At 50.2% G+C, this 16,134-nt stretch overlaps 3 protein-coding genes across 3 annotated transcripts; 2 read left to right on the top strand and 1 right to left on the bottom strand.

The window, feature by feature from the left end:
• Positions 1-6,161: 6,161 nt before the first annotated feature.
• PHYSODRAFT_565158 (hypothetical protein) lies at positions 6,162-7,408 on the bottom strand (the record flags this gene model as incomplete). The annotated part of the gene is made up of 1 exon (XM_009538261.1): positions 6,162-7,408. Exon 1 carries the CDS (start codon positions 7,350-7,352, stop codon positions 6,162-6,164), a length of 1,191 nt encoding a protein of 396 aa, XP_009536556.1. The 5' UTR covers positions 7,353-7,408.
• Positions 7,409-8,321: 913 nt separating this feature from the next.
• On the top strand, positions 8,322-9,509 carry PHYSODRAFT_254175 (hypothetical protein; the record flags this gene model as incomplete). Its single annotated transcript, XM_009538260.1, has 1 exon — positions 8,322-9,509. One exon carries the CDS (start codon positions 8,322-8,324, stop codon positions 9,507-9,509), a length of 1,188 nt encoding a protein of 395 aa, XP_009536555.1.
• A 1,500-nt stretch (positions 9,510-11,009) lies between these two features.
• Positions 11,010-11,273, top strand: PHYSODRAFT_527110 (Kazal-like serine protease inhibitor domain-containing protein; the record flags this gene model as incomplete). The annotated part of the gene is made up of 1 exon (XM_009538259.1): positions 11,010-11,273. The coding sequence occupies one exon, from the start codon at positions 11,010-11,012 to the stop codon at positions 11,271-11,273; it is 264 nt and encodes an 87-aa protein (XP_009536554.1).
• Positions 11,274-16,134: the final 4,861 nt, after the last annotated feature.

The raw sequence follows: 16,134 nt of genomic DNA, 5'->3' as shown, positions 1-16,134 counted from the left end.
GGCTTGTGTACGCAAAATGTCATCCGCACACTATTACTTCGGATGAAGTCCGTCAGCTAGGTTAACTTACACGTAACCTGTAGTGAGAAAGTTAACACGGAAACCATGCTACACTTCTGATGTTTTGATAGGCTTATTTATTAATTTTACTAATAAGTAATGCATCAGCAGTGTTACAAAGGCATAAATTGCAGAAGTGTAGCATAAGTGCATCATACCGAAGTGGTACATAATTGTACATTGCAGAAGTGTATCCCTTCTGCAAGGTGCATTCTGTGACACTTTTGCAACACGCGCAAGTGTAACACTTCTGCATCTAAAATATAAATGACATCTACCTGCATGTTTAAAAGTGAAACATACGAGAAAGGTACTTATGCGTTGGCGCTTACATGCTTGCGCACTAGAGCCCTTATAAAAGTTTAAAGTACAAGGTATGGTGCAAATCTGCAAATTGCATATCTGTGAAACTTCTGTATGGTACAGTGGTACAACTTCGATTGCAGTACATACTGCCCTAAACGTTGTGGGTGTGCTTGTACACGTTAGGTAGACTTTATAGAATACGTGTTAAAGTTAAAACGGGTGTCTGTTAGCGTATCCCCAAGTGCGTGGATGTGCGTGAGACGTTTGGTAGGGCCCGGCCAGGCTTGTGTCGACTCTGAAGCCGTCCTGTTGGTAGGCAGTGGTGACATGAACAAGCCCATTACTTGGGAATATCCCGCCATTCGTGATTGCGTGGAGATGAAGGCTTGGTTGGCTTGAACTGGTAATGAGATGGCTCGTCATCCCTCGCAGAAAACTTGGTGCTGGTGCTGGATTGTTTTGGTTAACTCTTTCTGCAAGCGTGGGATCTCGTGCTGTACCACTTGCCCCATGGTTGACACGATGCGATTGGGCTTTCCTGCGTTTAGTGCGAAGACTTGCGGGTTCGAGGATGCGTGGACGCCAAGCCTCCATCCGGTCGCGGTAGATCCACCAGTGTGGATCATACATCGTAGGAAGTAGTTTCATCCGACCGTTTCACTGAATGATCGAAATCAATTCATGTACACAGGGCCTCCCATTCACGATCCGAAATACACCAGTGCATCCACGGCACGGTTTAGCTCCAGTCAACATTTGAATAGCCTCCTTGCAGAGTTCGTCAGTTGCTCGCAGAGCCCATACCGTGATAATCCGGCCTACTTGAGTGTATCTGTCGTTCCGAAAGAGGTACGGTAGAATCGTAGCATCACGAGCAGCACGAATGCTTACAGCACTTGCTGAAGAGAGCCACCATGGTAGTAACCGAGTAAATGCGGTGTACAGGTCACCATTGCTGTCCTGTAGCCAACGCTTGCATTGGGCATGGATACCCTCCATGGCTGAGGTATCACGATACTCAAATTGCTTGTACTTGTTCGTCCAACACCGGACGATTTTAGTCTTGTACTTCCACCAATGAGCCTCCAAGTAGGCCGCCAGTACCGGAGACAAGTCTTTCAAAATCACACATTGCAATTCAAAGTCACTTTCAGTGCTTGCTTCCACTGCCCTATAGAAGAATGACATGAAGACCTCGGTCTGCCAAGTATTTTCCCACTTATCTTGGCCAGGAAGGGGGTTCTCCACTTGAACCTGGCCAAGAACGCTGCGAACCTTTGCCAATACGTTCTGGTTCAGATGCCATCTGCAGACTAGTGACGGAACCTCAGGAAACACAGAGTCAAGAGCATTCATCACGGCCAATTCACGATCGGTTAGATTGACCGATGGAAGTTGGATAACATGCTCGTCAATCAATTCGCGAAATCGCATCAAAAATCAAGTGTAGTCATTGTCTTTTAGTCCAGGTAAGAAACACTGCGCCACGGGCAGAACAGTATTCATTCCAGTCATTGCGATGACGTTCACTAGTGGCAGGTCGTACTTGTTTGTCTTGAACGTACCATCCATTATCAGAACATCACAGTGTAACTTGTACAGGCGAAGTGTAGCAGGATGCGGCCACAGCAAATACAGAAGCTCGTTTGTGGCTGGGTTGATCTCATATCTGAAGAAAAAATTATGATTGTTCAACAGAGTAAAAAGAGCTTCAAGCGGGGTCTGCGTCGCCATGGCGCCCTCATTTTGAGGTTTCCAATATCTTTCGGGAGCGCAAGAGAACCAGGGGTGCTGTGGAGGATGGCCGCTCGAATCTTGGCCACTGGAATACCGGCAGCTGTCTGACCGACAATAGTTTCCTCCATGCTCTGTTGAGTAAGCGATAGACCTGCTGCAGCACGCTGCCGGTGTGCGGCGTGGACACGAACATCGTCTACCGCAGGGTGATTGTGTACCTCACTGTTATCACGAGTGTGTACAATTTTCCAAGGTCCCTCGATGTCAGACTTAGAGACCGCGCACATTTTTAACGGCATGGGGCATCCACAACGCTTCGAGCCACGCATGGACCGCTGTCGCTCGCTATCCACCAAATGCTGCGTGCACTTTGGCCACCCTGCTCGATCGCACTCATAGCTGCGCGCCCACACAATTTTGGTACCAGGTAAATACCGAACCCGTCGTCGAGAGACGTTGTAATAGTGCTCCAATGTCCACTGATGTATCGCTGCCTCAGCTGCATCGTGCGATTCGTACGTAAGCTGAGGTGGTGGCGGAAGAATGTAGATTTCGTCCACCATACGGAGGTCGGTCCCACTCATTCCGATCTCACCGGACTCCGTTTGCGCTACGTCGTCTGCATCGACCACCGCTGAGTTGTCGAGACGCTTTTCCTCCTCAGAAAGCTGATGAGTACAAACCAAAGCCAGCAATTTGTCGTCAACCCAGTCCTACTCCGAATCTATTTCATCACAGACAGGTAGATCATCGTCCAAATTGAAGTCAGGAAAGTCGAATTCGTGGACGGCGCTGGAGATGTTGAAGTCTTCTCGTATCAAGTCCATGATAGAGTCTTCGTCTTCGCCATCACTTTCCCAATCTCCGTCGTCGTCAGAATTCCCATGGTACGACTCAGCGTTCACGCTAGCGGCTACTCCATCGCTATCAACGTCGAAATTACCCAGAACGCTAAAACCCAGGTCACTGACATCAACCGAGACACCGGCCGAAACTCCAGCCGAGACACTAGCTGAGAACTCACTTGCTGCGCAGCCGACCAAAGCTGCCTCGTAGTGAGCATCAGAGTGGCGGTAAGGCATCGATACTCGCGTCTGGATAGGTGTTGTTGTTCGTAGTGTGTTGGTCTGCCGACACCACGTCGGATGCTGGATGTGGTAGTAATGCACGTTTCGGAGTAGATGTCGGTGTTCTTAGAGTAGTGCCTGCGGACAACGCGGGTGAAAGGATGCTGGGGGTGCTAAGACGAAGAAGCACTGCCAGCTCTAGTGTATTATCGGGTACAACTATGTTTATAGCATGTAACGGCCAGGTAATTACCTCGTAAAAACGACTGAGGCGAAGAAGCTAGCAGTGGTTCCAGCACAAGTGATAGAGGCATACATCAGAACGTGGCAGTAGTCTCTGCGTGTTTTAAAACAATTCTAGGTTTCAAATTAATTAAAGTGTACATATCGTAACCAAGATAGTACGCTTTGTCTTATAAAATATTCTGCTAAGCCGTAGTATTTTTGTAAGCAAAAAAGCATTCGCACTCGCATACCATAAACAAAGTAAATTTACCTAAGTGAACATGTATTTGAGCTTAAACATTCTGGCTAGAGGTCGAACCGTGTTGAGCCAAAATATGAGAACGAAGCGTGCTTTGCACCTCAAAAAAAAAAACTTGGCTGCAATAGTTGCAGGGATACTCACCGCGGCGATTTTGCTGCTCCCGCCGAGCGATACGATGCGCGAGCCCATCCGGGTTCTGCAGGCAGAAATACCGGTGCTGCCGAATTCGGGCCGAAACTCGTTCGGTGCGACCGCAGTATTGGCATACTAATAGCGAATTAGACACCACGTCTGGTCTCCAACCAAGGTCTCGAAAAAACAAGTAGCAATGAAGCCTATAGTTGGAAGTAGTATACCCCACACCACTATGAAATAAATCGCCACGAAACACAACTGCATATCCAGTAGGGATCTCCAAATCAATCTCCATTTCAGGGCGGGCAAAGTCAAAGCAGCGGGGAAACAACCGCGGTCTTGTCCCGCGTTGGATGGCAATAATAACACTAGCCGGAATGCTGCCCGGGTAGCGGGCATGCCCAGCACCTCGCACTTCGTCTGCATAGTCTTGATGAGGTTCCTGGTATAGACCCCAGGTCGCGAGTGCATGAACGAAAACACACAGGGTCCGTAGTTGGAGTCGCGGGTAGCTGCATCCTCAAGGATTGCAGCGGAAACACGTCGAAGGGGAGGTGTCATGCGCTGAACTCGCGATTGACTTCTGAACATATCATCTTCGGCTCCGCCTACTTCTCGAAACACAGGTCTGTAGGTCCGAGACTCTGCTTCTAGGTAGAGCTCATCAATAGTCGCTTGGGAAACTTGCAGGTAGAACACGGCGTAGCCAGACGCTGGAAAAGCAGGGCGCATCATCAGCACAACGAGATCTGAAAAATGGCAAGCACTCAATCCCTCTTATTATTTGCTAGTAGTCTAAAGTAAACTTCGCCTCGGATGCTTATTTATAGTAGAGCTATGATCGTCGGCAACGGTATCATTTCCACAGAGCGTTGCCGACGATTTCGGTACATGCACCTATTACGAATGACCCAAATGTGCGTTTGTCACAACCGGCTGTTTCCCAAATGTCGACTCTATTACGAGGGCCCTCCCGATGAGGGCCCTCCTTAGCGGATCCCCGCTGCAGCTCCAGCTAACCAGGGATGATGTAATCCTAGTTGTCGTTATATTAGTAACTAAACTGGATGTTTGGCATATGACACACATATGGAACGCAAGATAAATATCCAGAAGAACTTTCTCTGGGAAGCGAGTACTGCAGTGGCCCACAGAAAACTAGGCAGGGGTTGGGAGTCATCTCCATACCATTAGCGGTCAAAACACAGCAAGCGAAGCACGCACTTCTCTGGTTAACGCAGCGCCCTGATATTTACACACCTGCATGGCAGTACTGGACGAGTCAAGAAACGGAGCTACCCACGAGACGAATATGCGGTAGAAGTACGTACAAGTTGCCTCTTTTTTCGCTAGCAGGAGCGTCAGTGCGCGGTATATTTTCTTCGGATCACAATCATTGAAGCGCTCGCTGATTCTCAGCCAGCTGGCTTTTCGTGTAGACAAATTTGATGTACTGGGAATACCTACACCTTTACTTGATACTGTATTGCATGTATGCTTCTTACAGAATATAAATTCTCTACCGGAGCGGAAGTCCGCGTATTTTCAAAAGACTGCGCGCTACCTCATTTGGTGTTTTAGGTCATCATCTAAACGTTCTACTGTAGTTGCTGGCTGCGTTAGTGAAAACGTACCATGCAATTGTCATCCTAAAAGACATATTGATACAGGCGTCCCCGGCCTATTCGCCACAGTGGTACTAATGATGTTTGCGAATCAACAAGATTCACGCAGTCTGAACATAAATGAGTATGTACTGACTTACTACAAGCTTAGCTCAAGAATCGGTGGAGGTATTTCCGCAACGTGCCACTTGTCGCAGTAGGTCTCGCTGTACACTCATCTAAATCAATATGTTTGCAGAAGTAGCGCGCTCGTAGCGAACACGGTCAACTAATAATAGCATATAGAGCAACTGTACTCGACAACTTCGCTATTGTAGCTACAAGGAACCACCAACGCAAACCGCAAGCGTATTTAGCATGGCTATACTAGGTAGGTTTTGCATCTGAATTTCGGAGGTGAAGGAGCTCTAGTGAGAGCCCCCAACCGGGGGAGAGTGCATGTTTTGCAAACACTTCGCCGAAATAGGCATGTTTTATCGTTTCCCCCAATTTGACGTGTTATTAACGATTGCGAAAGGGTCCCCACGAGTTTAACGCCAGACCACGCAGGTGCACCACGCCTTCCCCAAGGACATTAAGCCGCGACTGTATGTTGCTCTTCATCGAGATTGCTACCCTATCCGAAGGCTAAGTTTCAATCTGAATTTGAGCGGGTGTCGCGCACATATTTACATCTTCTTGCAGACCCCATTCGTGGTTGCGCAACAAAAGCATTCATTTAGTGCATGTATTTACATTGGTACACTAATACTGGTTGCTGCTGTAGGACAAATCCGACAAGTTACTGGAGGAAGAGTAGCCCGTGAGTCCGCTCGAGTTGGTGCCCTCGTGGTTCTTCATGCCCAGCAGCTTGGCACGCGCGATGTCCATGGCGCTCATGCCCGTCACCTCCTTGTAGCACGCGGCACAGAAAATCACCTTGCGCTGCATCATCTGCAAGTCCGGGTCCACGAAGCTCAGCTTCCTCACGATCCTGCACGCGCTGCACACGTAGCCGAAGCAGAGTTTACAGGTGCGGTGGGTCTTGCCAAAGTCGCCCAGCCGACGTCCGCCCACTGGGGACGTGCATGTGACGCAGGTGCTGCTCTTGTTGGGGGCGCCGCGTGACTTGGACTCGGCGTACCGCCGCTCAAGCATGTAGGACAGCTTGCGCATGAGTCCGCAGTAGACGTACTCGAGGCTGCCGAGGAACAAGGTGGCCACGACCGGCAGCACGAGCTTGCGGATAAGTCCGTCGTCAACTGGGTCGATGATGCCCGTCGCGTACATCTCCATGGTGTTGTCGTTCACTTGGCGCCAGTACGCGATGAAGGAGATGTTGCCCCGCACGCGGTTCGGCAGCGTGTGGGTCTGCGGGAAATTGACCGAGTGCAGCAAGCTGTAGCCCAAGCGCTCGCCCGCCGCGTTCTTGACGATGCCGATGCCCTCGAGGTAGATGTAGTCGCGGTTCTTGATGAGTCCCGTCGAGTTGAAGGGGATGTCGAGCTCCATCCACTTGACGACGAGCGACCGGAAGGGGTCTTCGAGGGACGGCATGACCACGCCGTCCAGCACGGCGGCGGCGCTGAAGCTGTCGGCGTACGAGGCCTTGAGTCGCATGGTCTCGAGGTCTTCGCTGATGATGCCGAACATGAGGTCGTCCAGCTTGCCCTCCTTGGTGCCGACGCAGAGAATCGTGGGCAGCCCCGCTCCCGTGGTCTCGTCGGGAGTGGCCAAGCCTATGCTATCCGGACGCTCAGAGTAGATGCGCAGCCCCTTCCTCTCTTTGAGAGGCTTCCAGCGGCGAGGGTCCACCTTTCGTCCCGAGCTCATGAACTTCATACACAGGTCGAGGTTGCTCATGATGTAGGTGTTGGCTAGATCTTCGAGCGAGACCCTGTCGACGTCGGTTAGAGCGAGCTCCGGGAAGGGGTTGACGGTGTAGCGCTCCTTCATTTTAGGCAGCTTTTTGGAGGGTAGCTGAAGGTGCCTTTAGGTGGGTTTTGCTCAATCAGCAAGTGCACGACTGACGTACGCCGTGGCAGGAAGTTGTCGATGCTCCTAATTACGCGATATGGCGGACACCGGCGCCTATGGTCACTCATAAGGCGTCTAGAACGACGCAACTTCTTCGGATAAGACGGTGATGTGTGGGCCCATGAAAAGTTGCGTACTCGACCAACTGGACGCAGATTTTTTTCACGATACTATTCTTGGATTGAGAGTAACCAATCTAAACGGCGTAGGACCCTTGGCTCACAGCGTAGGCATCGCACTACCGGCGATCTTATCTTCAGAATTACGATTACGTCTTGCACAGGCAAATATCTGAGCTCATTTGTCCAAGAGAATCTCAAGTTGAGGGCTTGCAGCTCATACAAACGGTAGCTGGGCTATTGTGTTGTGCATCTGGCGATGCGGGGAATGATGGAAAAATGTCTGTGGCGCTGGACGTGATGTGCTTTGGCTCAAGATACTGAGTTGGCTCTGCTAACAGCCTCTCCCCATTGAGACTTCAAGCCCGGAAGTCTCACATCAGCGATTCTCAAGTTTCGCTCTCGTCTCGACGCTGCGACATCGAGTTGAAGAGGCTGAAAACACGATGCGGTATGGCAAAGATACTTGTCCATGTTGAAGTGGACCAGTGGGTCCTCGAAGCTTATTATCGATAAAAACAACTTTTTTTCGGCAGCCCAGCCTGAACATCGGTGTCTTATCCAAACCAATTGCGTTCTCCCGACACCCAATGAGTAACCTGTGCAGGTGGCGTATCAGATCCGCTCAGGCGAGGCGCGAAATAAGGCGTAGATATTCTACCTCGACGAACTCGACCCTTCCGTCCACCCTCAATCCCCCAAAATCGAGTGGACGAGACCTCCTCATCGACCAGCACATACGACCTCCGTGGCCGTTGGCGAACTCAAAATGAAGGAGCGCTACACCGTCAACCCCTTCCCGGAGCTCGCTCTAACCGACGTCGACAGGGTCTCGCTCGAAGATCTAGCCAACACCTACATCATGAGCAACCTCGACCTGTGTATGAAGTTCATGAGCTCGGGACGAAAGGTGGACCCTCGCCGCTGGAAGCCGCTCAAAGAGAGGAAGGGGCTGCGCATCTACTCTGAGCGTCCGGATAGCATAGGCTTGGCCACTCCCGACGAGGCCACGGGAGCGGGGCTGCCCACGATTCTCTGCGTCGGCACCAAGGAGGGCAAGCTGGACGACCTCATGTTCGGCATCATCAGCGAAGACCTCGAGACCATGCGACTCAAGGCCTCGTACGCCGACAGCTTCAGCGCCGCCGCCGTGCTGGACGGCGTGGTCATGCCGTCCCTCGAAGACCCCTTCCGGTCGCTCGTCGTCAAGTGGATGGAGCTCGACATCCCCTTCAACTCGACGGGACTCATCAAGAACCGCGACTACATCTACCTCGAGGGCATCGGCATCGTCAAGAACGCGGCGGGCGAGCGCTTGGGCTACAGCTTGCTGCACTCGGTCAATTTCCCGCAGACCCACACGCTGCCGAACCGCGTGCGGGGCAACATCTCCTTCATCGCGTACTGGCGCCAAGTGAACGACAACACCATGGAGATGTACGCGACGGGCATCATCGACCCAGTGGACGACGGACTTATCCGCAAGCTCGTGCTGCCGGTCGTGGCCACCTTGTTCCTCGGCAGCCTCGAGTACGTCTACTGCGGACTCATGCGCAAGCTGTCCTACATGCTTGAGCGGCGGTACGCCGAGTCCAAGTCACGCGGCGCCCCCAACAAGAGCAGCACCTGCGTCACATGCACGTCCCCAGTGGGCGGACGTCGGCTGGGCGACTTTGGCAAGACCCACCGCACCTGTAAACTCTGCTTCGGCTACGTGTGCAGCGCGTGCAAGATCGTGAGGAAGCTGAGCTTCGTGGACCCGGACTTGCAGATGACGCAGCGCAAGGTGATTTTCTGTGCCGCGTGCTACAAGGTGACGGGCATGAGCGCCATGGACATCGCGCGTGCCAAGCTGCTGGGCATGAAGAACCACGAGGGCACCAACTCGAGCGGACTCACGGGCTACTCTTCCTCCAGTAACTTGTCGGATTTGTCCTACAGCAGCAACCAGTATTAGTGTACCAATGTAAATACATGCACTAAATGAATGCTTTTGTTGCGCAACCACGAATGGGGTCTGCAAGAAGATGTAAATATGTGCGCGACACCCGCTCAAATTCAGATTGAAACTTAGCCTTCGGATAGGGTAGCAATCTCGATGAAGAGCAACATACAGTCGCGGCTTAATGTCCTTGGGGAAGGCGTGGTGCACCTGCGTGGTCTGGCGTTAAACTCGTGGGGACCCTTTCGCAATCGTTAATAACACGTCAAATTGGGGGAAACGATAAAACATGCCTATTTCGGCGAAGTGTTTGCAAAACATGCACTCTCCCCCGGTTGGGGGCTCTCACTAGAGCTCCTTCACCTCCGAAATTCAGATGCAAAACCTACCTAGTATAGCCATGCTAAATACGCTTGCGGTTTGCGTTGGTGGTTCCTTGTAGCTACAATAGCGAAGTTGTCGAGTACAGTTGCTCTATATGCTATTATTAGTTGACCGTGTTCGCTACGAGCGCGCTACTTCTGCAAACATATTGATTTAGATGAGTGTACAGCGAGACCTACTGCGACAAGTGGCACGTTGCGGAAATACCTCCACCGATTCTTGAGCTAAGCTTGTAGTAAGTCAGTACATACTCATTTATGTTCAGACTGCGTGAATCTTGTTGATTCGCAAACATCATTAGTACCACTGTGGCGAATAGGCCGGGGACGCCTGTATCAATATGTCTTTTAGGATGACAATTGCATGGTACGTTTTCACTAACGCAGCCAGCAACTACAGTAGAACGTTTAGATGATGACCTAAAACACCAAATGAGGTAGCGCGCAGTCTTTTGAAAATACGCGGACTTCCGCTCCGGTAGAGAATTTATATTCTGTAAGAAGCATACATGCAATACAGTATCAAGTAAAGGTGTAGGTATTCCCAGTACATCAAATTTGTCTACACGAAAAGCCAGCTGGCTGAGAATCAGCGAGCGCTTCAATGATTGTGATCCGAAGAAAATATACCGCGCACTGACGCTCCTGCTAGCGAAAAAAGAGGCAACTTGTACGTACTTCTACCGCATATTCGTCTCGTGGGTAGCTCCGTTTCTTGACTCGTCCAGTACTGCCATGCAGGTGTGTAAATATCAGGGCGCTGCGTTAACCAGAGAAGTGCGTGCTTCGCTTGCTGTGTTTTGACCGCTAATGGTATGGAGATGACTCCCAACCCCTGCCTAGTTTTCTGTGGGCCACTGCAGTACTCGCTTCCCAGAGAAAGTTCTTCTGGATATTTATCTTGCGTTCCATATGTGTGTCATATGCCAAACATCCAGTTTAGTTACTAATATAACGACAACTAGGATTACATCATCCCTGGTTAGCTGGAGCTGCAGCGCTATCATACAACAGAGCTGTGGTCCTATTCACATCGGTATTTACCATCAACGCACGAAAGCTACACTTCCGGAAGCCTCGCTGTGCCCACCAGACCTGAAGACCTCCCACCACACACCCAAAGCTCTAAGCCATGAAGTTCGCCATTGCATCCGTAATCGCCTCGCTCCTGCTCGTCGAGACCTCCGCTGACCTCGGTTTTAGCTGCTCAAGAGTTTCCTCCATTACGTGCGAGAACCCAAGCCTGCCTCTAGTTTGTGCAAGCAATGGCGTCACCTACCAGAATGGATGCGAGTTCAACAAGGCCAACTGCGACAATAAGGGCATGAGAATCCTGCACGAGGGCATGTGCAGTAGAAGCGAGGGTGGCCGGCGTTTAAGAAACGCTCAGGCTTGACCTTGATGGGATCAGTGGGCCAAAACGCGGGGGGAGGCTCCTCGTGTTCCAGCTTAGCAACGTGCGTTTTAAGAATTTACCTTGCGGTAAAAATACGACTAGTAGTACTTATGTAGTACAGCTAGTTCTTGTTGTAATTGGCTATGCTTTCGTCACAAGATTCGTTCGGAAGACCCCGCTGACTACACGATGATCTGCAGGATGCAGGATGGAGCAGGTCATCACGGCGTTGTCCGCGTCGCAGAAGACATGCCCAACGAGATGACGTAGACACGGCGGCGCACGCTCGAGACGTGTGCGAATGTGGACGTGTACAGTATATCGTACTTTAGATTGGACTGGGGCTGTAAATCGGAGTACAGGCGTCCCCGGCCTATTCGCCACAGTGGTACTAATGATGTTTGCGAATCAACAAGATTCACGCAGTCTGAACATAAATGAGTATGTACTGACTTACTACAAGCTTAGCTCAAGAATCGGTGGAGGTATTTCCGCAACGTGCCACTTGTCGCAGTAGGTCTCGCTGTACACTCATCTAAATCAATATGTTTGCAGAAGTAGCGCGCAAATCTTGAGAGCTTGTTGTACTTCCTATGCGAGGTACATTAAAATATACAGCCGGGACTCGCCCGCCCGGGGACCCCTGTAATGGATACATTGATGCGCGAAGGATTTATAACAGGTCACAGAGCAGTTAGGGCTCACTTAGGTCACATACAAGCCCAAGATAATAGCATTTATTCGCTTAATTACGAATGTTGGGCTAGGTGAGCTGTGCGGGCTCCCCATGACGTCTGCATGCAATAGTGCTCGAGCGCTTCGGGCCAGACTCGATGGTAACACCCCCCATAACAATCGGGAGCGTTGGCACGAGTTTTTTCTTGAGTCTTGTAGCCACAGCACTCAGAAATGTGCAGGTGTGACGTAGCCCCCCTATGACCTGTAATAGACTCTACCGACATACCCACACGTGTTTCTCGCATGATGTTGGTGTTGCACTGGTAAGTGACGTTGGCCTCCAGCCGTTATACTCGGCGGGGGTCTGGGAGTGCGAACCCCATAACACACTATTAAAAGCGACCGTGCTTCCTGTTGAAGGGATGCAGGTGCTGTAGGTTCATGATCCTGGCACTTGGTGTTTGGCGTGTAGAGATTTGTAGAGACTTTTGGTATTCATAAAAATTTGGAAATAGGCAAATCTGTAGCAGCTATTTATTAATTTGCAGTCTGTCGTTACATGCAAGTTTTTGTCACATACCGGTACAAATCAATTTTGAGTGATCGGCCAGCTGACTTGAATTATTTATGGACTTCCATTTGATACTAGAACCAAGTTTAATAGAGTGCTAACCAGGTGGTCCACACAAACTTACCAATCAACTTGAAGTTTGTGGCCTAACAATCGACAACTTGGACACTAGCTTGAAGTTTGTGGCCCAACAATCGACAACTTGGGCACTAGCTTGAAGTTTGTGGTCTAACAATCGACAACTTGGGCACTAGCTTGAAGTTTGTGGTCTAACAATTGACAACTTGGACATCACTGTGGCTTGGAAGGAGCGAGATTGATCGACGTCACGACTAGAAACCGCAGCCATTGTGAAGGTGGTGGCAGCGGCACCACTGTGTACAAAGCGATCTTGTCTCGAGACGAGGAAGACCTGCTGCAGCATCTTAGCGGCGGACAGTGAAAGCGGCTGATCGGATGGAGTCGAGGCGTAACAGTTATGAATTGTGTGGTGAGGATACATTGGTGGTAAATGAAGGGGCGTAAATTGTGGAGGTTTACGTGTTAATGCTCTTGGTATTGCTAGGAGGAGACGGAGGAGGAGGAATTGAGAGTGGCGAATGAGGCTTGTAGTTGATGTGAGCAGAAGGAAGGAAATCCGAAAGTGAGGTTATTTGAGTGTTCCTTCCTACTCCTGTAGCTCTCCTAGTGTCTCCCTCGTTTGTCTTCATTTCACTGTATGCATGTCACACATGAGTGGGACGGGCACGGGCCGTCAGTCCCAGGACGGGTACGGTCCATACTCAAACAGAGTTGGGACGGACACGGCTGTCTCGTCAATGCATGTGATTATCCCATGCTAATCACAGCTGTTGATACGACTTCAACCGTCTCGCCCAATCATATCCACGCGACCCCAGATGATCCGCCAATCAGGTCGCAGCATTCGCTTCACTTCTAGGCTAGAGGCACGCGCCACCCACGCGCAGGCCATGCGGATTGTGCACCGCGACAGAAGATAAGGATGGGGAACTGCCACTTTACGGATGAAGCTACGGGCGTCGGCCATTTTCCGAGCTTTAAGCCCACTACCTTCTGCCAGAATATGTATGATCAGGTGTGGGAAAGAGCGCCGCATTATCTACGTGATCAACAGAAAGTACCACCAGCAGGCCAAAGCTCACTCCAAAGTACATGTACCTACAGGTAGTTAGTTGCCTGGGGGACAACTCGAAGTTTAGACTTTGGTGTTGGGAAACGCTGAGGTAAACAGAGTTATTGTGGGTGTGATCCTGTTATTGCTGAGCATCTCCGTGCTCAGCAAGGATGTTGCACTGACAAGTGGCACTTGTACGCGGGTCCGCTGCTCTCCAATTAATTTGTTATGTCGAAGGGGGTTTCGTAGTTTGCCTTAGTATGAAACTCATGTTACTGTGTCAAGAAAATAGACAGACCAGGTACAAGCAGAGGTCGGAAAATAAAATATCATATTGTATTTTGGTTTTGGAGTCGCAGTAATAATCATTGCAATACAAGGTCAGCCAATAATACAGTATTTTCACAATTATTGGCAATAAATATATAGGGGATTTTTGTAGTAAGCTTAGTTTTTGTATTAGCGCAAGTGTTGATACTAATTTTCCATTGTACGGGAGCACCCTAAAGCAATAATAAATTATTCCGTGCTAAAAATGCCGTAACTATTGTATTGAAACTATTTTTTCCAACCCCTGGGTACAAGCTCAAGTTGCAAGTTGTGACGGAGTACAACTAAACTTACAAGGATTTCATGATTTTTTTGCCGGCACGTAGCTAATAAAAAGCTGCACCAGACTGTACCCACCCACGAGCACAAGAAACAATGTTTAGATAGATTACGCTTTATAGTACAGTATGTATTATCGCCGTGGGGAAAGAAGTAACAAATCGAGTAACTTAATTTTGTGCCCAATTCGCCACGTTTCAGGAAGGATCTCAGACAGCAGCTATTGTCCTTGGCAGACGCGCGATGAAGGTCGAGATTACCCTAGTGTAGTGGCCGGGCCGCACGGAATTTTACTTGGTGGAGGACGGGAGGCGCAGCAAACGCGAAATATTGGATAAAACAGGGATGTCTATGTTGAAATGTTGCGAGTCAACGTGAACTTGAGCGTGGGTCTTCTTCCGGGTGGCTTTAGCGGGACCTTCCGCGACACTGTCACACTCAGAAATGCGAGCTTAATCTTTAGATCAAGTGGCAAAGCGTGCGCCGTAGGGGTCAAGTGATGCGCCATGAAGTCTCCAGCATACTTATCGTAGTCAGTTGGCACGACCAGATCCACACGTTCCAGGTTTGGGCTCGTCTCGAGCATTCGCAGAAGACATTGCATACGTCCATCATGGGGCCCTGGAACATACCTTTCATCCCAATGTGGCAGTGCGAGTTGGAACCCAACTGGCGCACACACCTCACCAAAGCGTATCTGGTATCGCTTAAACACTTCGCTATTTCTTCGACCTGGTTCCATTCGGTCGGCAAGCAAGACTCGTTCGGGTCGAAAACGTAGCTGTCCTGGGTCAAATGGAACTCTATCACCCTCCCGCACAAATTCAGCTCGTCCAAATTGGGGCAGCTCTGAAGTATCATTCCCACGTCTAAGGCTTCAGTTGGCTCAACGATAACCAAGTGCTGTAGAGTGGGCCCGATGGTAGCGAGGAAAAGTGGAAGACTGTCCGTAATTTCCGTGTCGTACGTCAAGCAAATCTGCAGCGACTTCAGGACGCTGTTCTGCTCGCCTGTAACTTGGTCGGACGGATAGCAATCCTCCCGCTGAACTGGCAACGCCCATTTCCTGGAACCAGTACATTCACCCATTCGCTCTCGCCGTCGTCACTAAACGTTCTCACATATGAAACTTCAGAATCAAATCGAAGGTTGGTAGAGCTTTGAAACGGGATACCTCTCGAGTAAAAGTCGCATCGAATCGGAGCACCCGCCCTCAGTGTTACATCACGCTCGGGAACGGAGCCGCGAGGAGAATCAAACAGTTCTTCTTCTGGATGATCCGAGTTCAAGACAGCAACGAAAGCCTCCATGTCAACAATGCTGATGCTACGTAAATCCATCAGACCAAGCGAAATCAGTGCATTGCAGTCACTAAGAGACCGAGACTCTCGAAAGCACTGCGCTCTTGCAGGTGCTACGTAGGTCAAGATTGCACAGACCACTAACACGCTCGGTGTCGCCCGCAACAGTAAGCTAGGAAACACCGATGTACTCTGTTCTGGTCAAAATCAAGAATGATCCGTGCTCTTTCAGTGTTGTTGTGTAGGGGAAAGCTTCGCAAGCCTCAAAACCCCCGCAGACCTACTTTGACTATACTGGTCCCTGCTACGAGGGAGTGCACTCGTGCACGAGCAATTCCTAGAAGTCCGCGGACATCTCTCCGGAATTCTCCCTTGCAGTCACCGTCACTCACAACCACCACTTCAACCTAACTGCCGGACACACACTCCGCAAGTATGTTCCTGCAGCCATAGCGACCTGACTCGCAGCCAAGTCTCGTACTCCCACTTCGCTGTGGATGCAGAACACTACAGACCATGAACACACTCGGGTAGAAAAACCTACATGCATTCAAAAAGAAACCACAC

This window comes from Phytophthora sojae, assembly GCF_000149755.1.
Source record: "Phytophthora sojae unplaced genomic scaffold PHYSOscaffold_11, whole genome shotgun sequence".
Taxonomy (NCBI): Eukaryota; Oomycota; class Peronosporomycetes; order Peronosporales; family Peronosporaceae; genus Phytophthora; species Phytophthora sojae.
The sequence above is the reverse complement of the archived record's forward strand: the minus strand, read 5'-3'. Positions and strand labels throughout refer to the sequence as shown.